Source organism: Schistocerca americana, chromosome 4 (assembly GCF_021461395.2).
Source record: "Schistocerca americana isolate TAMUIC-IGC-003095 chromosome 4, iqSchAmer2.1, whole genome shotgun sequence".
NCBI lineage: Eukaryota > Metazoa > Arthropoda > Insecta > Orthoptera > Acrididae > Schistocerca > Schistocerca americana.
In genome coordinates, this window is record NC_060122.1 from 743217214 (window position 1) to 743244824 (window position 27611).

General features: G+C 39.9%; 1 protein-coding gene across 3 annotated transcripts in view; it reads left to right on the forward strand.

The window, feature by feature from the left end:
- LOC124613868 (3'-5' exoribonuclease 1-like) overlaps window positions 1-27611 on the forward strand; it is a 101552-nt gene that overhangs the window by 43403 nt on the left and 30538 nt on the right. For all 3 annotated transcript variants that reach the window (XM_047142596.1, XM_047142597.1, XM_047142595.1), the window contains exon 4: window positions 8470-8553. In XM_047142596.1, the coding sequence (XP_046998552.1) occupies window positions 8470-8553 (84 nt within the window). The remainder of the gene's footprint in view (window positions 1-8469; window positions 8554-27611) is intronic.

Below are 27611 nucleotides of genomic sequence, written 5' to 3' on the forward strand. Positions count from 1 at the left end.
TTTTCGTATGTCCATGAAAGACATACTGAACTGCATTTCTTGCCCGATGACTGCAGTGTTTTCACTGGCAAGCTGGTGGCTACATCTTGTGCTCTTGAGCACATCCGTTCATGCTGTGGAGAGTTGTTTCTTCTGTGTACTGACTCCTTGAGCAGCCTACAAGCTATCAACCAGTGTTACCCTCTTCATCCTGTGGTAGTGTCCATCCAGGAGTCCACCTGTGCCCTGGAACGGTCCAGTCATTCAGTGGTGTTTGTCTGGACCCCAGGTAATGTCGGAATCCCAGGCAATGAACTTGCCAACACGCTGGCCAAACAGGCTCGCAGAAACTGCTTATGGAATCGGCTTCTCTGCAACTGACCTGCGTTCAGTACTACGCTGCAAGGTTTCGCGGCTTTGGGAGATGGAAAGGCAGAACCTCAGTACGCACAACAAACTGCGTGCCTTTAAGGAGACTATGAATGTGTGGAAGATCTCCACGCGGGCCTCTCGCAGGAACTCAGTGGTTCTCTGTCGGCTCCACATTGGTGACACTTGGGTGACACATGGCTACCTTCTACTGACAGTGGCCAATATATTGGTGAGCTGTACTTCTTTGGCTGCCCTGTGATGGTCTCCTCAGTTACTGGACTTGTTGCCATTAATTTTAGCTGACAAAGTCTCATCTGCTAATTTAGTTTTACGTTTTATACGTGACTGTAGGTTTTGTCATTCTATATAAGTTGTCGTCGTCCTTGGTCCCTTTGTGTTCTCCACTCTAATGCTTTTAGACTGGATGTTTTAATCTGTCACAAGTGGCTGGCTTTTACTTTTTATTCTTGTGGTCGGCCAGCCATGGTCATAGGCTCTCTTGTTTTATCCCTTCTACCTGTTTCTTGCTTCTCTTTGTGGTTTTCTTTACCTGTTTTGTCCGTAGTAGTGTTGGTTGTCTTTCTGTCATTCTTCTGGTTCTTCTGTTCTCCTGTTATTCTGCTGTAAGTCTCCTTTCTTTTCTTCCTTCCCTTGAGTAGTTATTTTACTGGGAACAAGGGACCAATAACCTCACAGTTTGGTCCCTTCCCCCCTCCTTTAAACCAGCCAACCACCCTGTACCATTACTAGTAATCTCTAGATAGAGCTAGGGAAAAATGACTGACTGTATACCTCCACATGATCCCTAATTTTATCTTTGTGAGCCTTATGCACGTTTTATGTCGACAGCAGCGAAATCAGTTGGCAATCAGCTTCAAATGCATGTTCTCTAAATTTTCTCCATAGTGTTCCTCAAACAGAATGTCACCTTCCCCAAAGGGATTCCCATTTGAGTTCCCAAAGCATCTGTATAACACTAAATTGTTGTTCAAACCTACTGGTAACAAATCTAGCAACCCACCTCTGAATTGCTTCGATGTCTTCCTTCACTCCGACCTGTCATGGATCCCAAACACTTGAGCAGTACTCAAGAATAGGTCGCACCAATGTCTTTTATGTGGTCTCTTTACAGGTGAACCACTGCTTCCTAAAATTCTCCCAGTAAACCGAGTCGACCATTCGCCTAACCTACCACAGTTCTAATATGCTCGTTCCACCTCATACCTCTTTGCAACGTGATGCCTGGATATTTAAACAACTTGCCTGCTTCAAGCAGGACACTAGTAATACTGTATCCAAACAGGTTTTATCTTCCTACTCTTCTGCATTAACGTACATTTTCCCATATGTAGAGCTAGCTGCCATTCATCACACCAACTAGAAATTTTGCCTAAGTCATCTTGTATGTTTCTGCAGTCACTCAACTTTGACACCTTACTGTTCACCACAGTGTCATCAGCGAACAACTGCACATTGCTGCCCACTCCATCTGCCAAATCATTTATGTATGTAGGAAACAACAGCGGTCCTATGACACTTCCCTGTGGCACTCCTGACAATAAACACTCACCATCGAGGACAACATACTGGGTTCTATTACTTAAGAAGTCTTCAAGCCATTCACATATCTGTGCCCCTATTCCATATGCTTGCATGTTTTTTAACAGCCTGCAATGGGGCTTCATGTCAAATGCTTCTGGGAAATCTAGAAATATGGCATCTGCCTGTTGCCCTTCACCCATAGTTCTTAGTATATCATCTGAGAAGAGGGCAAGCTGAGTTTTGCATGAGTGATGCTTTCTAAAACCATGCTGATTCGTTGATAGAAGCTTCTAAGTCTCAAGAAAGTTTGTTATATTGAACTGAGAATATGTTCAAGGATTCTGCAGCAAACTGGAATTAGGGATATTGGTCTGTAATTTTGTGGGTCCGTTCTTTTACTCTTCTTGTATACAGGAGTCACCTGTGCTTTTTTCGAGTTACGTGGGACTTTGTGCTGGGCCAGAGATTCATGATAAATGCAGGCTGGGTGAGGGACCAATGCCATAGAGTACTTTTTGTAAAACTGAATTGGGGTTCTATCCAGACCTGGTGACTTATTTGCTTTCAAATCCTTCAGTTGTTTCTCAATGCCAGGGATGCTTATTACTATGTCATCCATACAGGTTTCTGTCCAGTGGTCAGGTGATGGTATGTTTGTATGATTCTCTTGTGTGGATGATTTCTTGAACACTTTGGCTTTTGTTTTGCCATCTTCAACTGCCACACCAGATTGGTCAACAAGGGACTGAATGGAAGCTTTAGATTCACTTAGCAATTTTACATAGGACCAGAATTTTCTTGCGTTCTCTTGATAAGGTATGATGGTAGTAGTTGCATGCTTCGTGCATCTTTTCACAGAAGCACAAATCTCTACTAATCTTCGCTTGTCGCCATTTGTGCATTCTCTTTTGAACCAAGAGTGCAACAGCCTCTGCTTCCTCAGCATCTTCTGAATTTTGCTATTAAACTATGGTGGGTCTTTTCCATCATTTATCCACTCACTATGCACATAACTCTCCAGACCACGATTTACAGTCTTACCCCCTGCGATGAATCCATAAACAACCCAGTCTACACTTGGTAGGTTAAAGTCAAACTAGCATTGCATGATCTGGTTACTTATATGCTACTGACATAGACTTTCTTTGAATGATTCCAGAACTGTCACAGCAGAATTGGGTGGCTGGAAAAAACATCCAACTATTAATTTGGCCTCTGATGCGTCTTTCCGATATACATTCCATCGCTCGCTAAATATCTCAGAGCTTTCCACTTAAGGATTCATACAGCTCTTGGTCCCAAGAATAATTTGAGATAATTGTAGATTTCTTGAGCGTCTGCCCGTGTTGTGTATCACTTGTTTTACCACTGGTAATGATTATTATGAATGAGAAATTAAAGTCGCATAATGATTTGGAGTCCACAATAAACTCTAGGCCCCACTGTAACTAGCCGATTTCAAGTGGAACTCCTTGTAAAGGGTCAGACAGCATTCAGGATGTTAGATGGTGGCAATTGCACTCACACCCACCACAACAACACAGCACACTGATGGCAGAGGTGTTGGTGTTACAATTCATGTGATCTGATGTTTTGCTGGTATATTTCTAACTTGTAGATTTTTCAAGGTTGCAAGTTCTCCAGGTTATTCTAACAAGCAGACTTGTTGCCATCTTCAGATGGTTTCTGATGATTGCTGCTGTGCTCAGTCAGCATCCTATTTACACTAGCTGTTACCCATCCTCTCATTAAGTCCCTCTGCTCCTGTCGTAGTCTGTGTAGCCCTCGTGGTGGGAATGGTGACAACTGACTGCAAACTGTGGCGTCCAGTGTGTCTGCGCTGTCTCTCTCGGGTGCAGACTTCACTGTACAGGAATGCTTTCCTTTTTCTAGGCTCAGTGTAGGATTCAGCACCTGATTAAACTTGTAGGACACTATTTTTCTTAATTAGCAATCATGAATGCTAATTTCAATGGCCTCTTTAATCACACAATCCCAGGAGGAGGAAGATTGCCTAAGTATCTTGGTTTTGTTATAACCTATGACAGGACCTCTTTTTATGCTATGCTTGATCGTGGCTGATTTAATGGTCTGGCACAATTCAATGTGTCGTCTTACGCTCATGGAAAGTATCTTATGCTGTGTAACAGTTTCTCCAGTGTAAGATTTGTTGCAATGGCAGGTGTTGTCTGGTAGACCCCAGAGATCTTGATCATCCTTCACTGAATAGACTTGGCAGTATCAAGGTCTTAATGGTTGGCCGAAATACTCGTTTAACCTTGTCTCATCCCAAAATCACCTCGTTTCTGTTTCCTCAGGATGTCAAGAATTGGGAGGGCACCCTCCTTTTCCACCGCCATAGTAAACTGTATGTTTGAGTCAAACGAGTTGAGGTGATGGGGAAATGCACCGAAGCTGTTCCATCTATGTGGCCAAACAGTGAGCATGTCATTAATGAAACGGTAGAAATAAGTTGATTTTAGTTGGGTGTGATATAGTACCTTCTCTTCAAAATCATCCATGAAAAAATTTGCCACCACCAGCAACAGGTGACCCATGGTGATGCTCTCCGCCTGTTCATAATAATGTATATCAAACAGGAAGTGTGTTGCGATGAACACAAACTCGAAGAGTGTCATTAGATTGGTCTCGAGTTTTCATGCACTGTGGTGTTGTTAGATGATGTTTCCAGACATAGGTCCTTATCCTTAATTAATTCCTCAAGATATCCTCTTTAACCTCTTGACGTTTGTTGGTACAGTTTAGGTTGACCCTGTATAGTTGAGTAGTGACATGAATAATATGCTGCTTGTCTGGGATATATCTATATTTAAACTAACAAACTCCAATTCAAACTTTGAAAGTACCAATGAAAATCCATACAATGAAGTGGTAAAAAGAAGCTTACATACTGATTGCTGAGAAGGTAACAGCTGGAACAGTAAACGAAAATATCAGGCAATCAATCTGTAATTCAAGAAATGGGTTCCTATGTTGGAAGCTAAAGCCAACTGAGAAAGAGAAGTAAGCACTTTTAAATGGCCTGAAAATGTTTTGAAAAGTACCTAATCAAAGAATACATAAATAGTAGGCTGTTGACAACATATTTGTCAAAACCAGGTAGTTCTTATAGAACAGAAGACAAAAGGGAGAAAGAAAAATTGTAGCATTTATCTTAAAAATGACACTAGATGAAAGACACTCACGTACAGAATAAGATGGAGTGGAACCAGATTCTGTTCCATACCATCCGAGGCTGCAAGGGCTGAATTTCTTCTCCATTTGTTTACTATATTCTCTTCCTTCTGCTCCCTTTCTGTCCCGCATAAAGTTACCCTTGAATCTCAAAGCTTAAGGCAATCAGTATTTCTGTTTCTCTTACTGTTGCTACTATTTATCTGTAAAGATAGTACATAGGTTGGAACTTAATTAGTGACAACACTGCTGTGGAGATACGATGCAATTGAATCTACTATTGTCGCAGGCAAAGAGGCAAAAAGGAATACAAACATCTCAAAAATGAGATGGACAGGAAGTGCAAAATGGCTAAGCAGGGATGGCTAGAGGACAAATGTGAGGATGTAGAGGCTTATCTCACAAGGGGTAAGATAGATACTGCCTACAGGAAAGTTAAAGAGACCTTTGGAGAAAAGAGAACCACTTGCATGAATATCAAGAGCTCAGATGGAAACCCAGTTCTAAGCAAAGAAGGGAAAGCAGAAAGGTGGAAGGAGTATATAGAGGGTCTGTACAGGGGCAATGTTCTTGAGGACAATATTATGGAAATGGAAGAGGAGGTAGATGAAGATGAAATGGGTGAAATGATACTGCGCGAAGAGTTTGACAGAGCACTGAAAGACCTAAGTCGAAACAAGGCCCTGGGAGTAGACAACATTCCATTAGAACTACTGACAGCATTGGGAGAGCTGACAAAACTCTACCATCTGGTGAGCAAGATGTATGAGACAGGCGAAATTCCCTCAGACTTCAAGAAGAATATAATAATTCCAATCCCAAAGAAATCGGGTGTTGACAGATGTGAAAATTACCGAACTATCAGTTTAATAAGTCACAGCTGCAAAATACTAAAGCGAATTTTACAGACGAATGGAAAAACTGGTAGAAGCCGATCTCGGGGAAGATCAGTTTGGATTCCGTAGAAATGTTGGAACATGTGAGGCAATACTGACCCTACGACTTATCTTAGAAGAAAGATTAAGGAAAGGCAAACCTAACATTTCTAGCATTTGTAGACTTAGAGAAAGCTTTTGACAATGTTGACTGGATTACTCTCTTTCAAATTCTGAAGGTGGCAGGGGTAAAATACAGGGAGCGAAAGGCTATTTACAATTTGTACAGAAATCAGATGGCAGTTGTAAGAGTTGAGGGACATGAAAGGGAAGCAGTGGTTGGGAAGGGAGTGAGACAGGGTTGTAGCCTCTCCCCGATGTTATTCAATCTCTATATTGAGCAAGCAGCAAAGGAAACAAAAGAAAAATTCGGAGTAAGTATTAAAATCCATGGAGAAGAAATAAAAACTTTGAGGTTCGCCGATGACATTGTAATTCTGTCAGAGACAGCAAAGGACTTGGAAGAGCAGTTGAACGGAATGGACAGTGTCTTGAAAGGAGGGTATAAGATAAACATCAACAAAAGCAAAACGAGGATAATGGAATGCAGTCGAATTAAGTCGGGTGATGCCGACGGAATTAGATTAGGAAATGAGACACTTAAAGTAGTAAAGGAGTTTTGCTATTTGGGGAGCAAAATAACTGATGGTGGTCAAAGTAGAGAGAATATAAGGTGTAGACTGGCAATGGCAAGGAAAGCGTTACTGAAGAAGAGAAATTTAATATCGAGTATTGATTTAAGTGTCAGGAAGTCGTTTCTGAAAGTATTTGTATGGAGTGTAGCCATGTATGGAAGTGAAACATGGATGATAAATAGTTTGGACAAGAAGAGAGTGGAAGCTTTCGAATTGTAGTGCTACAGAAGAATGCTGAAGATTAGATGGGTAGATCACATAACTAATGAGGAAGTATTAAATAGAATTGGGGAGAAAAGGAGTTTGTGGCACAACTTGACTAGAAGAAGGGATCGGTTGGTAGGACATGTCCTGAGGCATCAAGGGATCACCAATTTAGCACTGGAGGGCAGTGTGGAGGGTAAAAATCGTAGAGGTAGACCAAGAGATGAATACACTTAGCAGATTCAGAAGGATGTAGGCTGCAGTAGGTACTGGGAGATGAAGAAGCTTGCACAGGATAGAGTAGCATGGAGAGCTGCATCAAACCTGCATCAAACTAGTCTCAGGACTGAAGACCACAACAACAACAACATTGTCGCTGATAGCACACGTTGTTGACATACCTGCCTTACCTCCGAACAAATAGATTTGCCCGTCCCACGGCTCTGGCTTGCGACCCAATCGAGGGAAAAACAGTCACTTGTGAGTGAGTAGTTCGAAACAGGGACAATAGAGTTGGATCAAGATTGAATGTGCCAAAGGTTGTACAGCACGACAGTGTCATCTAGGTCTTCAAGAGGTGTGCGGGTAATTGGCATTGCCTTACAAAACACTGAGCTTGCTCACGAAACCGGATTAACGAATACGACTGTGCTTCGCATCCTGAAGGAACACCTGGGCATGCGAAAAATTGCATCACGTTGGGTTCCGCATGACTTGACGGAAATGCAGAAACAGATGTGTTATGATGCTGCTCAGACGCACTTGGAGTGCTATGAGCGCGAAGCAGAGGCTTTCTTATGCCATATTGTAACACTGGATGAGACAGGGGCCACATTGTATGAGCCAAAACTGAAATGCCAATCAAATGAATGGCGTCATTATGGGTCGCCGCGAAAGTCGAAAGTGCGTCAGAGCCCCAGTATGGTGAAAGTTATGGTGATTCTCGTGTACGACTGTGATGGTGTTATCCTAATGCATTACGTTCCTCCATGGCAGACTGTCAGTGCACAGTATTACTGTTCGTTTTTGGAGCATCAACTGTGACCAGCTTTGCGAAAGGAGCGGCGACACTTTCCGTGGAACCCACCCATCATTTTGCACGACAATGCATGGGCGCATACAGCGCAAGCTGTGGCTGCTCTGTTCGGTCAGTGGGCCTGGGAAGTATTGTACCATCCACCATACTCCCTGGACTTAAGTCCTTGTGAATTTGATTTGATTCTGAAGATGAAGGAAGCACTTCATGGCATTCGCTTCAGAACTGTTCCAGAGACTCGACAGGCAGTATACTGCTCCATTTGCACCATCAACAAAACAGATTCTGCTGACAGTATACTATGCTTTCCACATCGCTGGCAACGGGTTCTACACAATGCTGGTGACTACTTTGAAGGACAGTAACAGGTGCAAACGTGTAACTCTTTTGTATCGGTTGTGAATGAATATTTGCCACTATTTAAGTTCCAACCCTTGTACTTACAAACTGTCACTGTGTTTAAAAGTTTGTTGTAATGTTGTTGCATGAACACTTAAAAAGTATGAATGTCTAGTAGCAATAGTCAGTTGCATTTACATTGATGTATGATTTATTCTGCTTTGTTTTTTAGCTCTCTGGCATACCGTACCCAAGTTTTGGCAAAAAATGGATAAATATTAGAAAGACATTCAGCAATTTCTACAAAAGTAAAAGGGTATGTAACTGAAGCATTATAAATAAGAAATATATGTTATGAAGGTGGCGTCTCATAGCTCATAGGTATTTAAAAATAGTCATAGTTCACTGCCAAGAACTGATAATAAATACTTCATTATTATAAGCAGTTTCAGTCTTTAAATGTCTTACAATGCTCTACGATTGTCTGAAGACTGAAACTGGTCATATTCAAAAAGTGTTTATAACCAGTTTTTGGCAGTGGTTTACGACATTTTTCGAATAAATGAGAAAGAAAAGAAGCCAATCCTTTTGGTTTCTCTTTATTTAAATAAAAGTATGAGAGAGAAAATTTATTATTTAGTATGAGCAATAGTAACATAATTGTCTTGTACCCAACTTATAAATACTATGACCCATGCTACTGATAAAAGTATGATTTCTGTAGTGGCCGTCATGAAATTAGACACCTCAAGGTCACACATGTTGCCTGCAGTCCAAAGGCACTAAACACTGATTTGCCCATCTCATAGCTTTGTTGACATATACACTGTTAACAGTGCATTAGGTCAGCACCAGCTGAGTGTTTAGTGTTTCTGTGCAACAGCTTGTGTTAATGTGTGGTTTTAATCCTCTGTGGAATAGTAGAGTGATGTGTGTTTGCTACTGAGCGAAATGAAGGAGCAAGGGCGTATTCTAGTCAATGTGCAGAAAGTGCGAAAAGACATTCAAAAGCGAACTAAGATTGTCATTTCAAATGTGCTTAAGGTTTTTTACTGATCTGGTCAATAGTGAAGAAACCAGGAATAATATAAATTTTGCACATGTTCCTAAAATGATGACAAAACTTGTATTTTTAAATCGACTGTGTGCAATATTAACAGTGCAGTGACATTGGCAGAATCTCTAGATGTGGGCAAGTGATTTGATTCCCCAAGAAGGTGATATAAATCAAAACGGAAATCTACAAAATTTGATGATTTTGACAAAAAATTAGTGCATAGAACTATACATCCATACTGACAAAGGAGAGTATCTGCAGCTAAATAAATAATCAGAGAAGAAATTAATTATGCCGGCTCAGAGACCTTCATTCTTTGTCTTCTATGCTCACTTGGTTTTTGGCTCAGAAAGTGTAATGACAAACGAAAATTTTTAAAGAAAATCAGAGATATTGCAACAGTAAGAAAAAAGTTTTGTGTACATGTACATATTGCATGCTGAGGACAAAATTCTTGTAGTATACTTCGATAAAACTTGGGTTCCACAAAACCATGCACACAAATTTGTTTTACTTGACTTCAGCAGAAATAATGGCCTGAAAATACATACAATTACTTTTCTGTAGCATATATTGGTGATTTGGGTGATGGATGCAGTGACAAAGGAGCAATAAGAGTTGCAGTTTAAAAAACAAACAAAAGAGAGAGCGACAGGGACTACTGTTTGGACATTCCTACAAGGTCCAACAGAATGCATATTCATCAGTGATGACATTTTTAGTTTCACAGGCAGAATAGTTTCACATCTCTTACAGTATTTTATTTTTTGTCTCAGAATACTTTTGTTTTCATGATGAAATATGTATCACTTGCATCAGTAAGCTTTGAGAATGTTCATATGTTCTTTTTTTTTCGGTCTAAAAATGTTAGTGGCTCTGCTTTTTTTTCCATAGATTGAAGTAAAAAATTACTTTTCTTCAAAATTCTGTGCAACATTGTCATTGTGTTTATTTTGTAGTACCTGTGAAGAATTTTCTTTTGGAAAGTACTACATCATATTCTAGACTAAAAATAAATATTTCTAATATTTCTTTCGAAATTGTTATTAACACATGAAATTATCACTAACTGGCAATGCTGTAAGACAGTGAGGTGACCTTGAGGTGCCCATTTTCGCGACTTCTGCCATAGTGTGTTCCCACAATTAATATATTATGAATATTGCCCTGAATTCCTTGTTATTGAACAACTGATATCCACAGAGGAAGATTCTTTTCTTTAAGGAGCTTTAATGACTGAGTGCATTATTGCTTGTACTTAACTGGTAGATAAAATGACTGCTGGCACAAAAAATGTCTCTGCAAGATCTCTGTTTTAAATGGTGAAAGTATGAATATTGAGAGAGGTTAATGCAACAATGCTGTATAGATTTTATTTGCAGATATGCCAGGGCAGTTACTCATGAAAACCAAGAGTAAATATGGAATTTCTCACATAGTTGTATTCAATAAGATACGGAAATGTTGACAGGGAATGTATTGTAATTTAGGAGTAGCTTGTTTCATCCATATTCTCCTACAAATCCACAGAAAAGAACCATTCCACTTCAGTTCCCTTGACTGCTTGTGCTCACCTGAGTCTGTAGCGATTGTAAATGTGACTGCACATTGATTATCACGTATTTAAAGTAACACAATATTGGGGTCTGAAACAAATGCATGGTGAGTGCTGCTGCATATTTTGTGAGACCTGCACATCTGATTGGAAACACTGAAAATTTGTAGCTTGAACTGAGAAATATGAGGGTTGGAACTTTAATAGGGGCAACTATTTATTTACAGATTATACAAAATAGATATGTGTTTCAAAGTTTTACTGACTTTCAGAGTAGTCACCAGCATTGTGTACAAGGTGTGGCTAGAAAAAAACCGGACTGATGCTGGAAAAAACATTTATTTACAATTATTTACAATTTCATGTTATCTCCTTCAATGTACTCTCCTCCTCGGTCTCTACACCGCTCCATACGAATTTTCCACTGTTCATAGCAATGCTGCAGATCATTTTCGGTAAGTCCATACATTACTTCCGTCGCTTTTTCTTTTACTGCTTCAACAGTCTCAAATCTAGTTCCTTTCAAGATTCATCGCAAGTAATAACATTTTGTAAGAAGGTGGGATCACTTTCAATGTTTTCCAGGATGTCAGAACAAATCATTCTTCGGCATTCCTTCTGTTCAATTGTGAGACACTTTGGAACCATTTTTGAACACACTTTGTTCATGTTGAAACTTTCATGAAGAATCTGCCTAACACTTTCCTTGTCAACTCCTGTTAACTCAGACACTGCTCTGATTGTTAAACGGCGATCTTGTCGAACAAGTTTACCGATTTTTTCAATGTTTGCATCAGTTTTTGCTGACAATGGTCTGCCAGTGCGAGTGTCATCACTGGTGTCTTCGCGGCCATCTTTAAATCGTTTAAACCACTCAAACACTTGTGTTCGCAATAAACAATCGTCGCCGTCCACTTGTTGTAACATTACAAACGTTTCACTTGCAGATTTTCCTAGTTTGAAACAAAATTTGATGTTAACACGCTGTTCTTTCTGTACACTCAACATTTTCCGACGCACAGACAAAACGTCAACTACTTAAAACAGACGCCATGGGCAGACTGAGTGCAGGAGGCAGATGAAACTCGAGCAGTAGGCGGAGCGAGAGTCACGTGACAGGCCACTCGACTTTCAGCCTTATTGCACTCGTTTTATTGTTTCACCAGTACTAGTCCAGTTTTTTTCTAGCCACACCTCGTATAACCCGTTGCCAGCAATGTGGAAGTCGTAGGATACTCTTAGCAGTGCCAGTTGTGTTGACGGTTCGAGCGGCACGGTCTATTGCCTGACAAATTTGTAGCAGTTATGAAGCGAATGCCGTGAAGTGTTTCCTTCAGTGTAGAAATCAAGTTGAACTTACAAGGGCGTAAGTCAGGGGAGTGCAGTAGTTGGTATAGCACTTAGCAGCCCCATCAGTCAAAGAAATCAGTAATAGCTTGCACTGTGCATCCTTGAACATTGTCCTGCAAAATGATGGTCATGTCCTGCAGAAAGTGTTATCACTTCTGCCTCTAAGCTGGTCGTAGGTTGTGTTCCAATAATGAACAGCATAGAGACAGAAGACACTTTCTGCAGGACATGACCATCATTTTGCAGGACAATGTTCAAGCATGCACAGTGCAAGCTTTTACTGATTTGTTTGACTGATGGGGCTGCTAAGTGCTATACCAACTACTGCACTCCCCTGACTTATGCCCTTGTAAGTTCAACTTGATTTCTACACTGAAGGAAACACTTCACGGCATTCACTTCAGAACTGCTACAAATTCGTCGGGCAATAGACCGTGCTGCTCGAACTGTCGACACAACTGGCACTGCTAAGAGTACCCTACAACTTCCACATCGCTGGCAACGGGTTATACTCAATGCTGGTGACTACTTTGAAGGTCAGTAAAACATTGAAACACGTAAGTATTTTGTACGAGCCATATATAAATAGTTGCCACTATTAAGTTCCATCCTTCGTATATCATTCAGTCTCAATAGAATTTTGAATTGGAGTTGAAGGATATCTTTGCTATGGCCTTGTAATGTCCTTCAACTGTATGCATCCACATTGCTTGTGTGTTTTTTCTAATGTCTTCTAATCATTTTTCATTAGGTTGCTTTTACAGTCTTACCTTTGGAATTTGACAAAGTTATTCCTTGGTCTCTCTGCCATACTTTAGTGTGGCTGTGTCCTACCCACCTCCATTTCATTTTCATTGAATCTCTGTCTCTCAGTGATTTCTAGGGTGCACTTCTTCATTTCTCCTAAGAAAGGATTAGTTTTTGAATCTTGTTTGAATTAAAAGCTGTGCCTCACTTGCAGTAATTCGTACACTGAATCGCCAAAGAAACTGGTATAGGCATTCAAATTCAAATACAGAGATATGTAAACAGGCAGAATATGGCACTGTGGTTGGCAATGCCTATATAAGACAACAAGTGTCTGGTGAAATTGTTAGATTGGTTACTGCTGCTACGATTGCAGATTATCAAGATTTAAATGAGTTTGAATGTGGTGTTACAGTCAGCGCACAAGTGATGGGACACATCATGTGTGAGGTAGCGATTAAGTGGGAATTTTCCCGTAAGACCATTTCACGAGTGTATCATGAATATCAGGAATCCAGTAAAACATCAAATTTCCAACACTGCTGTGTCCAAAAAAGGATCCTGCGAAAATGGGACCAACAACTGAAGAGATTCATTTAGTGTGACAGAACTTCAACCCTGCTGCAAATTGCTCCAGATTCCAATGCTGGACCATCAACAAATGTCAGCGTGTGAAGCATTCAACGAAACATCATCAATATGGGTTTTCTGAGCAGAAGGCCCTCTCTTGTACCCTTAATGACTGCACGGCACAAAGCTTAAGGCCTTGCCTGCGCCCATCGACGGTGACATTGGGCTGTTAATGACTGGAAAATATGTTGCCTGGTCGGACGAGTCTCGTTTAAAATTGTATCGAGTGGATGGACGTGTACGGGTATCAAGACAACCTTCCAAATCCATGGACCCAGCAAGTCAGCAGGGGACTGTTCAAACTGGTGGAGGCTCTGTAATGGTGTGGGGCGTGTGCAGTTGGAGTGATATGGGACCCCTTATACATCTAGATACAGCTCTGGCATGTGGCACATACGTAAGAACCCTGTCTGATCACCTGCATCCATTCATGTCCATTGTGCATTCCGATGGACATGGGCAATTCCAGCAGGACAGTGCGACACTCGACACGTCCAGGTGTGCTACAAAGTGGCTTCAGGAACACTCTTCCGAGTTTAAACATTCCACTGGCCACCAAACTCCTCAGACATGAACATTATTGAGCATATCTGGGATGCCTCGCAACATGCTATTCAGAAAAGATCTCCACCCCCCGCCCCCCCTCCCCCTTGTACTCTTTACAGTTTTATGGACATCCCTGCAGAATCCATAGTGTCAGTTCCCTCCAGCACTACTTCAGACATTAGTTGAGCCCATGCCACGTCGTGTTGTGGCACTTCGACATGCTCACTGAGGCCCTACGAGATATTAGGCAGGTGTACCAGTTTCTTTGGCTCTTCAGTGTATCTACCAGTATATAGGGATTGTAAACCTTTTATTTCAGCCATGTTGCAAACATTGTTTTGAAAACTCTGTTTAATGCACCCAAAGCATTCTAGGCCATTTTTACTCTTTGTTTACATCTTTTACTATCCATCCAGTGATTACCATGAGCTTCCCAGAAGATAAAAACTCACCAACTAGTTCTATAACTTCATTGGTAATTTGTACCATGTTCTTTTCAATTTGTTTATTATACATTATTTTAGTGTTGTTATGAATGATTTTCTGGCCATTTTTCAAGGTTAACCTAGTAAGGTTTTTTTCCAATTGGCTCTGTGGCTCACTGGTCAGATTAAAATTTTTATCTAATTACTTATCACATCTGGCAATGTTTATTAACTAGAAAAATGCTGAATTACACTGTGGTTCGAAGTCCATGTTAAACTGTATTGTCTGTCCGCTGGCTAAAAAGCAAAAAAGTCAAATGGCTTCAGTCAGTAGTGACAGCTGTTGTGGTGTAGCCAAACTGTTGTAATTAGCTGGCGACAATGTGTCGCATCATAAACAGCAGCAGACGTATTTTTACACATGGAGTTCAAGATCACAGAAATGTTATGCCGACTGAAGACACTCCTTTTCTACAAAATGTGTTGCTGTTACTTCACAAATGATTTTTTTTAATTAAAGATACTTAAAAGGCATTTGCTAATACTGAAAATACCTATATTTTTACCTTACCCATTTTGTTTCACTCGTTTCAGCATTTTCAAGGGTAACCGTTTCGTCTGATTCCGCTTACATGTGGAAATGTTGTCACCATGCTCATGTATTAGTAATTGAAAATATGGATTTCAATTATCTTTAATGATTGTAAAGCAACTACGAGCACAGTGGTCAAATTAAATTAAAATCAAATCTAGTTTACGCAGGAGGCAGAGGTAAAATTTACAAAACACTGAATATGTTACCAGTGACTTCTTTATTTTTAATTTTGTTGAAAATATGTACATTCAATCCCTAAACATTACATACAGATTTTCTGAAGACTATATGTTTCACCTGCACTATCATTAACACTTTTGTCCATCATGGAGTGTTCCAATTCACCACCACTTGAGTGAATTGTATCTGTGTTTATAATTATTTCATCAATGGAACTTCCATGTTGCCATTGTTCGCCTGGTACTCAGTTTGTAATTGTGCCGCCTCATTGTGGTACCCTCTTCAATCCTCTGGAGTGACTTTCTGAAGCCAGGTGCCAGCAAGCTTTTGTAAGGTTTCACCAGACACGTCCGCAGTCACATTGTCTTCTTTTTGCCCAGTTGAGTTCAGTTATGATGAGATCACAGTTGTATGGCAGCAAGTGGACAATTTTATGGCCTTGACTTAAAGCCATTTCGTTGGAAGCATACATTTTCTCTGCTGGTTTGTGCAATTCAGTCAGGGCGAAGAGGGCTCCTTTTCTTATACTGTCATCACAGTTGATCTTCCTCTTCTGCAGCCACTCCATCATCATCACTTAATGTCACATCTTATTGGAGTCTTGTTGGGGTGCCTGTTGTGACACGGTGCATTGTCGACGACAGTCACCAAATGTAGAAGAAGGTTTGGCAGAAGTAATCCCTAAAACCACTCCTCAAAGTTCATGGAGTTCATTTGATGATGATAGACTCTTTGGATGGATTTATTCCAGATCTGTAGCTGGGCTTCACTGATAAACCTAGTTTTGGAAACTACACTTGCAATTATTAGTTGCTTTGAGACACTTCCTCATGCTATTTCTTTATATTGCCAGCATTTTCCAAATGTTGGGTTGCCGTCCAACCAACACTCGCCTAGGTAAGAAATTTCAGCTCTGCCTTCTCGAATCCCTTTCATTTCCACAAGGAATTGGGAATGCCAGTCCATAATGTCTTCACAGTATGTTATACTGTTATTTTCTTCTGAACTCTTCTCCCTTTGAAACCTGTTGATTTTAATAGTTCCCACAGTGAGGTCGTACCCCATCTTCTATCAGTCTTTTGTTGTAGCACAGGCAACAGTGTCTTTAACACTTGGTACAACTTTCTGCACAGCATAAAATTCATACATGTTGTCTCATATCACATACTTACTGAAGTTGTCGATTTCACTCTGGACTTTACAAGCAACTCTCCCAAGAAAAGAAGAGAAAGATGTACTATAGAAACTTAGACAACATTGTTCATTACATAAGAGAAAAATAATCACATAATTCATATGTAATTTGACTTCTATACAAAGTGATTGGGCTCTAATTGAATGCATAAATTGTATTTCTTATGGGCTCGGACTAAGACTGCTGAAGAAAAGAATTACTACCGAGTGAGGTGGCACAGTGATTAGCACACTGAACTCGCATTCAGGAGGATGATGGTTGAGACCCACGTCTGGCGATCCTGATTTAGATTTTCCATGCTTTCCCTAAATTGCTTCAGGAAAATGCCGGGATGGTTCCTTAGAAAGGGCATGGCCGATTTCCTTCCCCATCCTTCCCTCATCTGACGGGACCGATGACTTCACTGTTTAGTCCCTTCCCCCAAACCAACCTACCAGAAGAATTACTGAAACTGACATCTTCTTCTTTCCTGGAGATTCACCAGGATGAATATTTGTGAACTTCAGGATTTGCTTTAGGCTGGACATTTTTTTCTGGTGTTAGTAGCAGCTCACTTTCTTGACTGAGCAAGCAGGTGTAACAATTTCTTTTGCTGTTTTTCTGTGTCACAGCATTAAACTGTGAGCTTGGATGTGAGTCACTGCTCTGTTTTCATGAACGGAGCGGAAAGAGTTGAAGGTGTCACCATCAGTGATAGAGCAGACTCACTCATTTTGAAATAATAAATTGTATCACAGATTGCAAGTCACAATATGGTGGAATTAAGTAGGAAACAATATGGCTGTGATACTATCAGAATTATAAGATTGATGGTGACCATAAATGAGTGAATATTATTCCAAAGACATACACATTCTTTTTACTTATATTGAAACAGCAAATGGCAACAGTCGAGGTGCCAAGGCTCTTTAGAAAGTGAACAGACAATATACCCCCCTATAACTGTGTGGATAACTCAGGTCAAAGGTCATAGGAAGGCAGTGGTTTACTACATCCAGTGGAACCATCACCAGCCAAGTACTATGTAAGGTTCACATTATTTATGTGCATATAGAATTGCGAATACAAAGCAGTATGAAATGGGACAAACACATGAAATCAGCAGTAGAGCAGGCAAATTAAAGCTTGACATTTGTTTTGGATGATTTTTGGAAAGAGCAGTGCTTCTGTGAAGGAAGTCGCATACCATACACCAGTGGGACTTTTCCTAGAAAACAATCCCTATGTTTTGAGTGTTTGTTGAACAAATTAAGGAACATGCTGCTAGATGTTTACAGTTCATCATAGCCCATATAAATGTGGAGTAGAGATTTCGTGGGAAACTTAATTGGGAACCTTTGGAAGAAGGGTGACATTGTTCTAAAGACATTTTGTTGGACCAGTGTAGAGCACTGGTATTTGATGAAGGCTTTCCAATAGTTCTGATACTTCCATTGTTCATATCATGTAGAGGTAATGAAAATAAGACCAAAGGGATTATGGCATGCATGGTGGCACACAGACAATTTTTACCTTGCTTATGCCTGAATCAAATAGAAAAGGGAGTGGCTAATATTGATTTAAAGTACCCTTAACAATGTGGTGTGCAGAGGCTTGACGAATATAAAGGGTGTCCTGAAATTCACTTCCAAGCTCTTCTCTATGTGACATGTCATTGAATTCTAAAATAAAAATAGTCTTTTCCGAAAGTCACACGATCTGTGCTTATGAGAAAATATCCAATTAAAACAAATATGGTAGCACTGCAGGATGAGGAGCAGGATTTAAAATTATCTCATGACTCTCAAACACTTTTGAACTTTTATGTTATTGTCTGTTACACTATAGTAATAACACGTAAAGGTATGCCACAATGCAAAGTTCAATATTATTACAACCATAACAGTAACCTTAACTTGCTACAGTGAAAAATATTAATTTACAATGTACAACTTGCATGTAATTCACCATGACTGTTCACAATTATTTCTGTTGTTGGCATTATATCCTTTACTGCTTAGTCATATACTTGTGAACATTTTAACTTTTTGCCTCGTATCAGCATAAGAGATAATCATGGCTGCATGGAGGAGTACTGTCAGCTTAAACATAGTGTATGGTTTGTTTTTGGTATACCTTAGTGCCTCGTGTGGTCTCATGGAGAGAAATCCATGGAATTCAAATATGGAAACTTTACTGGTCACTGAATGAGACCTTCACAATCACTCCCTTGATCTTGCTAATCTTTATTTAAATAAAATTGCACAGCAGATTCACAGTGTACTGTTGCACATCCATTTGAATCCACATGCATTGAACTGCTTGCAGAGTGATGACTTCTAACAAAACTGAGAGAACGTGTAAGATGAAAACAAAAAGAATCCAATTTCTTTCAAAACAAATGTGGATCTTTTAGTAGATCATTCAAATTCCAACCTAAATTATAAATAGACAATAGGATTTGAAATCTCCATTCACTTATGAAACAAGGATCTTTTGATATCCAGTGATGTGTGTTGTGCATGTTTAAGATACCTTCCCTGTTAAATGTAACGTCATCAGTCGGAAGAACGTTAATTAGAAAATATCACTGGTTAAACAGTGTTTCAATAGCTAGTTGCATAATTCAAGTCTGTTGTGTGTACAAATATTTTACGCGTGTTTAGTGATGTGAATAAAAAACCTCATCTTTAAAACCCCTATGGGCAACTGTACATGGGGATAATACAGGATCTTAATGTGTGGCCATGAGTATGTGTCTTGTTTTCCTGTGATTTGTATACCTCAGTGACTGCCTGTGTTATTGAGTCTACCAGGAGCCAGCTGGTTACTTTTCTGAAGTCGTGGATTTAGTTGTGTAAGACTTTCTGCTAAGTGTGTTATCCCCCTGAGTAAAACTGTGCATAATGTCATGAAGCACCATTTATGATGATGACGGGACAGTTTCCAAAATTCGTATACTGCACTCTCGCTGATGATGTACTCCATGACGAAACTGTTCACAGATGAACGGCTGGAAGCCCGTGTCCAATGGACACCATATTTCGACAAGTGATCACATTTCCATCATGAACTGCACTGGTGATCTGATTGCCTAGGAGCTGGTGTAGGGCTTTTGCCCCTAACCTACCCTGCCTCTTCCCTCCAACCTCGTGCTCCATATGCAGTCCACACCTAGGCACCGGTGCACATCCAGCATCACATCCTGCTGACATTTCAATCTGTCTGTGGTTTGCACCTAGGGATGTGTACTGTTGGCATCTCAGCTGTTGCTCTGCCTGTCCCCTAAATCACTTTGTTGTGGGATATTTCCTTCCACGTCTTAATCTGACTGAGTGCAAGCTCTCAAGCCCCATTAAGGATGTAACCACTGTCACGATTGATAAACAGCTCTCTTACTCAAATCTCAATAGATTCTTTAATGACATAGTCCCAGAAGTTAGACATCTGTGTCAGAATCTTAGTATGGTTGTACTCCATTCCATGTGATTCTCAAAGACAATGTTCCGTGTCTGCCAGCTTGTCAGCTTGCTGGACTCTGGTGTGTTGCTGGTGTCCTCGACAACAATCTTTGACAATATACACTGTCTGACTCCTGCATGTCATGCCACATTGACAGGGGTTCTGATAGACCATGGACTTTCACATTCCAAGGCTGTCATTGACCCTGGCAAGCAGTGCCTTTGTTTTAGCTCATGGGCAGAAGACCGCATTCACTTGGTGTTTCCAGAGAACTCGTCCTATCTTTTCAGATAATGTGCAACAAAATGGAATAAACACAATGGCCACATCATCATAAGATTGGTCTTCAATTTCCACCAGTTGTACAGTCAGTGTGGGATCTAGTGCTCATCGGATTGGCCTCTCTGTGGAGCCATTCTTCCAAAACCCCGTATTCGTTGTTCACGTTCTTGGTTGAGACTCTCACTGTTGTTGAGACTCTCACTGTTGTTGAGACTCTCACTGTTGTTGAGACTCTCACTGTTGTTGAGACTCTCGTTGTTGAGACTGTCTTGTCGAACCCTATTACCTAATGTTTAGAATGTCCCATTTGTTTGTGCCAAGTGGTGGCATTTGTGTGCTTGTAAGTATAGGTTGGTGTGTGTCTTCTTACAGTAGATCCTGTGGCCCAGTGTCCCATCTGCTCTTCTTTTTACCAGGACATACAGAAAGGAGACACTCCAAATTTCAACTTCTTTGGAAAAATTGATATTCTGGTGTATGGAATCGAAATGTCTGAGGAAATCATTCATGTGGCCATATGACGGTGTCATTGACATACCGGAAAAGAAAGTTAGGTCTGATCCTAGAACTTCTTTGTTGAAATGTTTCACATGCATGTTGGAAATAACTGCTGAGAGTGGACTGCCCATGGTTACTCCTTCCATCTGCTCATAGTAACCACTGCCAGAAAGAAAGTATATCAACATCAAGAAAGCCTAGAAAGGTTAGTAGTCTCTATGTCAAATTTCTGGCCAATAAGCGACAAGGATTCTTGTAATGATATGCAGGTGAAAAGAGAGACAATGTTGAAGCACACAAGGATCTCAGAATCACGAAGCTTTAAACTTGTTAAGATGCCCAACAAAATTCATGGAGCTACGAATAAGAAATTGACGTCTTCTGACAGCGCTCGTCATATCTTTAGGGATTTGGTGAGTGAGTTCGTCAGTGCATCATTGCTACTAAGAGTGGGGTGTAAAGATCCCCCCCCCCCTCTCCTCCTCCTCCCCCACCCTCCCCCCTCAATCTTTCTGAATGTATTTGGTAGTGTCAAGGACTACCTCAGACTATAGAAGTCTAGTGCCTATCAGATCTGCTGCCAATGTGACATGACATACTTGAGTCAGAGACTGTGTAATGCTGAAGATAGTTGCTGAGAACATCAACAACACATGAGGCCGCAGCACCTTAAAATGTTTGGCCTCGTAGAACGTTGCTTATCAGAATTCCAAGGACTGGAGTATGACCATACAGAGTTTCTGTCACAGGCGTGTAAGTTCTGGAACTGCATCAATTAAGTTCCTCTCTCAATTTGTGCAAAAGAACCACTTATCAATAATAATGGTGGCTACCACACTTAGTCCAATTAATAAGAGGAAGGAGACATCCCACAACAAACTAACTTGTGCAGGTGGAGCAACAACTGAGACGCTGACAGCATGGGCCCTGAAGGCGATCCACGGACAGAGCAGGATGTCGGCAGGAGAAGGGGGAAGGAGATGAGAAGATACTAGGTGCACATCTGCAACTGGGTGCTGACTAAACACACACTGCACTAGCTCTTATGCAATGAGTTTGTTAGTACATCTGATGATGGCAATGTGGTAGCATGCCAAAATATTGTGCCCATTGGAAACTAACATCCGGGCATTTACCCGTGAATTATTTCGTCACGAATTACACTGGGAGAAGTTGAAGAACCACATTGTTGTACTCTATGTTTTGCAGAATTAGTTAAAAGGAACTCAGGGATCTTATGACATTTTGACAAAAGTATCTTTGTTTTAAATCGCGGAAGCACATTGCATTTTCAAGAGCATGGACACAAATTTCAGGGTGCTATGTATGGATGCAAAAAATGTATGACAACATTCGTGCAACCTTCCAGATGGTAGTGAATACACTGGACTCATATTCAAGAAGAGTTGGTTCCAAATCACTGTCCTGCTTTTCTGATTTTGATTGTCTATTGTTTCCTTTATCAGTTGAGCAGATGTCCGACTGATCAGTAAATAAGGGCTTTTGGTATCTTCTCCTTGTCCAATCTGTGCTAGAGCGTGTATGTAATGACATCTTTGAACGAATGTTAGGGTTACTATGATAGTTTTGTATAAGTAGTACAAATTTCTCTTTTACTGATAACTTACGTTCAGTTTCTCAAGATGGTTTTCGAGAAGTTGCCTAGACCAGTGCATCCTCATAAGTATTTTGGTAAAACTCTTATGATAATCCTCTGTGGAAAGTTTAGTGAAGAACACTTTATAAATGGACCTAGATGTTCCTGGGGATAGAGTGTGATATTGTGTGTTTGAACTGTAAGTTTACTGCAGAAGTGTCTTGATTTGAAACTCCTCAAGAACTGTGAAGTTTTGCTCTCTCTGTCAGCAACTGACTTGTTGTAGTGGGGCGGTGGGATTGCAAGTCCATCAGGTGTTGCTTTGAGTTGGTTTGGAAAGCATAGAAAGACATATTCTAACATACAATATGTGGTTACTGGGCTACATTCCTTATATGTGATTGTAATTCTGTGACTATTCTGGATGAAAAAAGGTGCTCATGATTATTTTTCCCTCACCACTTACTCTCTTTACTTCTGTTGGTGGCACTCATCGAGGGACATCAATGTGCTGGGTGCTAAACTAATCTCTGTGTGAAATTGATACAGGCACTTTTTGCTATCAATTGCAGTATTGAATATGTGTCCACTTCCATTCTCATACTTACTGTGCAGTATACATTGTTGTGAGTTAATGTGACAATTTAAAATTGTGTACTTGACTTTAACTCAAATCCAGATCACGACATTTCACTGCCAGTGTACTACCAATTACAAGATCCGAAACTAGAAGCTCCAGCTTGCCATGGGCTTTTTCTCATCCCTTTTTTGTGAATTGTCGTTTATTTGTCTCGTAATGTGCATAATCTAAATCATGTTCAGTTACAGGAGACACGTCAAATTGTGGTAAAATTTCACCACATACAGAGAATAGTTTATGTTAACAGACAGCGTCATAATAATAACACAATTTTGTTATACATGCATACAATAAAATCTGACACTTAATTACCCCTTGCTCAAATTACCATTTCGTCCTCTGTGAATTCTTCTATTCAGTATTAGCATTTCTCCCACAGAATCTGCTGTAGCCTTATTTTTAAAATTTTTGGCTTCATATTAAATATGTTTTTGCTCATTAACTTGTATATTGTCATCTCCATATACTGTGGAGTCATTGCATATAATTTCAACTGGTGTGTGGGTAGCATAAAATTATTTTTATTTTTTGTGTTATATGTTTGGTTAAAATGATTCTCCTCGAATAATTTTTGTGTGCCATGAAGGAAGATTATAATTTCATAAATGTATGTGGAGGGAACAGTTAGGATTTGCAGTTTAAGAAATAATGGGTGACAAGACTGTTTGCTGTGCAGTACACATGTATCAGACAATTTTCTTTTGTAGTTTCAGTGTTCAAGATACACTACTTGAACCTACCCAGAAAATTATCCCATATCTAATGACAGATTCGAAATAACTATGATAAGCAATTTTTCTTGTACTCAGGTCAGTGGAATTTGCTATTATTTGCATTGCAAATGCAAAACTGCTTAGTTTATTTGATAGGAAGTCAAAATGCGTATTCCAGCTGAAGTTCTTGTCCACATTTAGTCCCAGATATTTGACTGTGTCAACTTCTTTCATAGGTTGATTGTTGTGTTGTATTCTAAGTTCCACACATTTCAAATGTTTGGTTTTGAAATGTACCATATGGATTTTTGCAATGTTCAGTTTCAACCCATTTAATTGGAACCAGTGTGCTTATGACAGAGCTCGGATTTTTTTTTTTTAATCTTCAGTTAAAACAGAAGTAATATTTGCAAACAGAACTGATGGGGAATTTGCATTTATGGGTAAGTCATTTATGTAGAATAGGAAAAGGATTGGCTCCAAAATGGAGCCTTGAGGCACACCTTGTGATACTGTACTCCATTTAGAATAATAGTTCACAGCCTCTGAAGTGTTAATTATAATTTGTTTTCTGTTTGTAAGTATGATGTTAGCCAGTTTAGAGCATTGTCCTTAATCCCTTTTTGTCTAATTTGTAGATAAGCAAGTCCTGGTTCACGGAGTCAAATGCTTTTATGAGATTACAGAAGATACCTGCAACTTTACCCCTCTGATCCAATGATTTGCCTATCTTTTCAATAGTTATTCACTGCATCCAGAGTGTTTTTTCCTGGTTGAAATCCAAATTGGTTACTTATAATAATATCATTTTTTTAAAATAAAGTTTTTGATCTGGTTTGCAGGTTCTTTCTCTAACACTTTTGATAGGACTGGAAGAATAGAAATAGGCTGATAGTTTACATGTCTTCCCTTGGCCCTTTCTTGAACAGAGGTCCGACTTCGTCATACTTCAAAACATAGGGAAAGCATCCCTGTTCGAAAGACTGATTGAATATCTAAACTCAACTCTGCAGCCTCTCTCCAGTGGTGCTGTGAGATTAAATTCTCCAATGTAATAGATGTAGTGATGAATTTGGTGCATCCACACCTTCAGGGTTGATATTGAGAATGAACTCCCTCTTTATTCATGTCCTTCTGTAGGAGCAAATCTCCCTGTCATGGAACGAGTCAGTACATGAAATTAAAGTGAGGAAATAGTAGATAAAATAAGATGTACATGACTCCTATGCAGACATCAAGCTGTGAGCATATATTAGCACAATCAACAATACAACACAGGAATCAACTTAATTTTTTCCAGGAACACACTGACAGAATAGGGGTGAGCAATGAGGAAATTCTGCTATTTGGACTTCAAAGTGTGTGGGTTACTGCTAAGATTTTTCAGTTCTTGTAGTAGCTTATTGAAAATGGATGCAGTAGAATACAGCATGCCCTTTTGCACAAGTCAGGGATTTGCAGTCCAAGTGCAGATTGAATTTCTGCATAGTATTAACTAAGTGAAAGGGGTTATGTCATGGTAATAAGCTCATATTGTTAACAACAAATGACATTAAATGAGATGTATATTAAGAGGCCGATGTCAGAAAAATCCCAGACTCCTGAATGAGATGCGACAATAGGTTCATAAAATTATGCTACATATTTTTCGAACTGCCTGTTTCTGAGTAAAAAATACCCTTTGGGAATGGGAAGAGTTACCCCGTATGTCATAAGTGGATAAAAATAAGCAAAGTAGACTAATTTCTGTGTTGGGCTGTCACTTATTGCAGATATTGTGTTAGTGGTGAATATAGCAACATTCAGTTTGTGAGAAAGATCCTGAACATAAGCTTACAATGACAGCTTACCATCTATCTGAACACCTAGGAATTTGAATTATCCAGACTCACTAATCTTATACCCATTCTGTGTAATCGAAATGTCAATTTTAGTTGAATTGTGGGTTGGAAACTAAAAACCAAGCCTCACTATGATTTAGCACAAATTTATTTTCCATAAGTTATAAAGTTATATCTTGAACTGCACCATTTGACACATTGCCTGTGCTGCACTCAATGTCCTGCACTACCAAGCTAGTGTCATCACCAAACAGAAATATTTTAGAATCACCTGTCATATCAGAAGGCATATTAATGTGTACAAGAAACAGTAGTGGTTCCAGCATGACTATCCCAAGGCACCACCCACTTACCATATTTACTCGAATCTAAGCCGCACTTTTTTTCCGGTTTTTGTAATCCAAAATACAGCCTGCGGCTTAGAATCGAGTGCAAAGCAAGCGGAAGTTCTGAAAAATGTTGGTAGCTGCCACCACAACTAACTTCTGCCGTCGAATATATGTAGCGCTACACAGGCATGCTTTGTAGGCACAAAGATAAATACTGGCGCCAAAACCAATGCGTCAGTAAATAAATTTAAAGAAAAAAAAGATGGAAGACGAGCTTTTTTTCTCCGCCCCGAGTTTCGACCACTGCATTTTCATACATTATCCAACGAAATAATACAAATTCCGAATTGTTCATCTTCGAATGTAGCAGAATTTCAATGTACTACGAAAATCCGACTGGCAAGACTGTTTGAGATGTTTGTCAATATGGCCAACTCTACATTCTGAATTTTTTCCAACCTGTGAGAAGAGATGGTTGCTAATAGGAACTTTTATGAATTGTGAATCACATGCAGTATTCTCTTCACCATAAGAATAATACGAATATAAACATTTTGCCACGTATTCTTTCGTGTTTGCTGCTATCTCAATTAAATTCTGTCTCCCTAATAAAAACTACGAAACTAGAGTGAGACAACAGCAAACGCGGAAGAATATACGTATCGTGTCATGTTTATATATTGTTCTTATGCCTAATAGTGATACAGGCAGAAATGAATCACGGCAACTGACTAGATTTTTAAATCTAAGACGACTGTAATTTCTGAGCAGAATTTGACATACTAAAGAAGCGGCCGCAAAGATTTTCAAACGGGGAAAAATTTTCGCCTAACTCTCGTTCAGAACATGTTCTATCATACGCAGTCTATTATTTGGTTCTTGTTGATCATTATCAAAGAAAGCAGCAGTGTAAGTAACAACAAATAGCAGTCTCTTGCCATTGTTTTGCTAATGAGACAATTCCTCTCTTGTTTTTTAATTGTAAGCGGCGGTAGCGCGCACAAAAGCAAGCCATGCCGCGAGTGGCGACAGGCCGTAAACACGCACTATCAGAATGCGACAAACAATGTATGACACAGCACAGAAATGCATTTTCAGCTTAGAGTGACGTAAACACCTATAACAAAGAAAACGGCACTTATCAGATCAAAGCAAAATAAGCAATCGGTCCAAACCAGACGAAACACGTGAAAAAGGAAGGGTACCCGTATAAATACGGATGGAGCGCCTGACGCATAGCAATGGCTAAGTGGTAAAGCTTAACTGCTAAACTTACGACTCGAACCAAACTACTGTAGCTGTATCGTCATTCATTATACCAAAATTGTGTCTCATATTAGAATGGACCAACTTTGTTTCGATTTGGAGGTGCGGCCTAAAACTTTTCTCTCCCCTTGAATTTCGAGTCTCAGATTTCAGGTACGGCTTAGATTCGGGAATTTTTTTTCCCTTTATTTCGAGTCTCATTTTTCAGGTGCGGCTTAGATTCGAGTGCGGCTTAGATTCGAGTAAATATGGTAACCGTGATCCTGTCAGACGCCACCTCAGACCCATTCTCATTACTGTGGAGAATGACCTTTTGCTGTCTGTTCTTACAGTGTGGGAGGAACCAGTTGTGAGCTACTCCTCTTATTCTACAGTGGTCCAAAATAGCATTTTTGGTTGTTAAACCTCTTGTGAAACCAAACTTTGTGTTTCGCGTATGCAGATATTCCACTATACTCGCTCCATCTCTCTCTCATCCTCAAACACC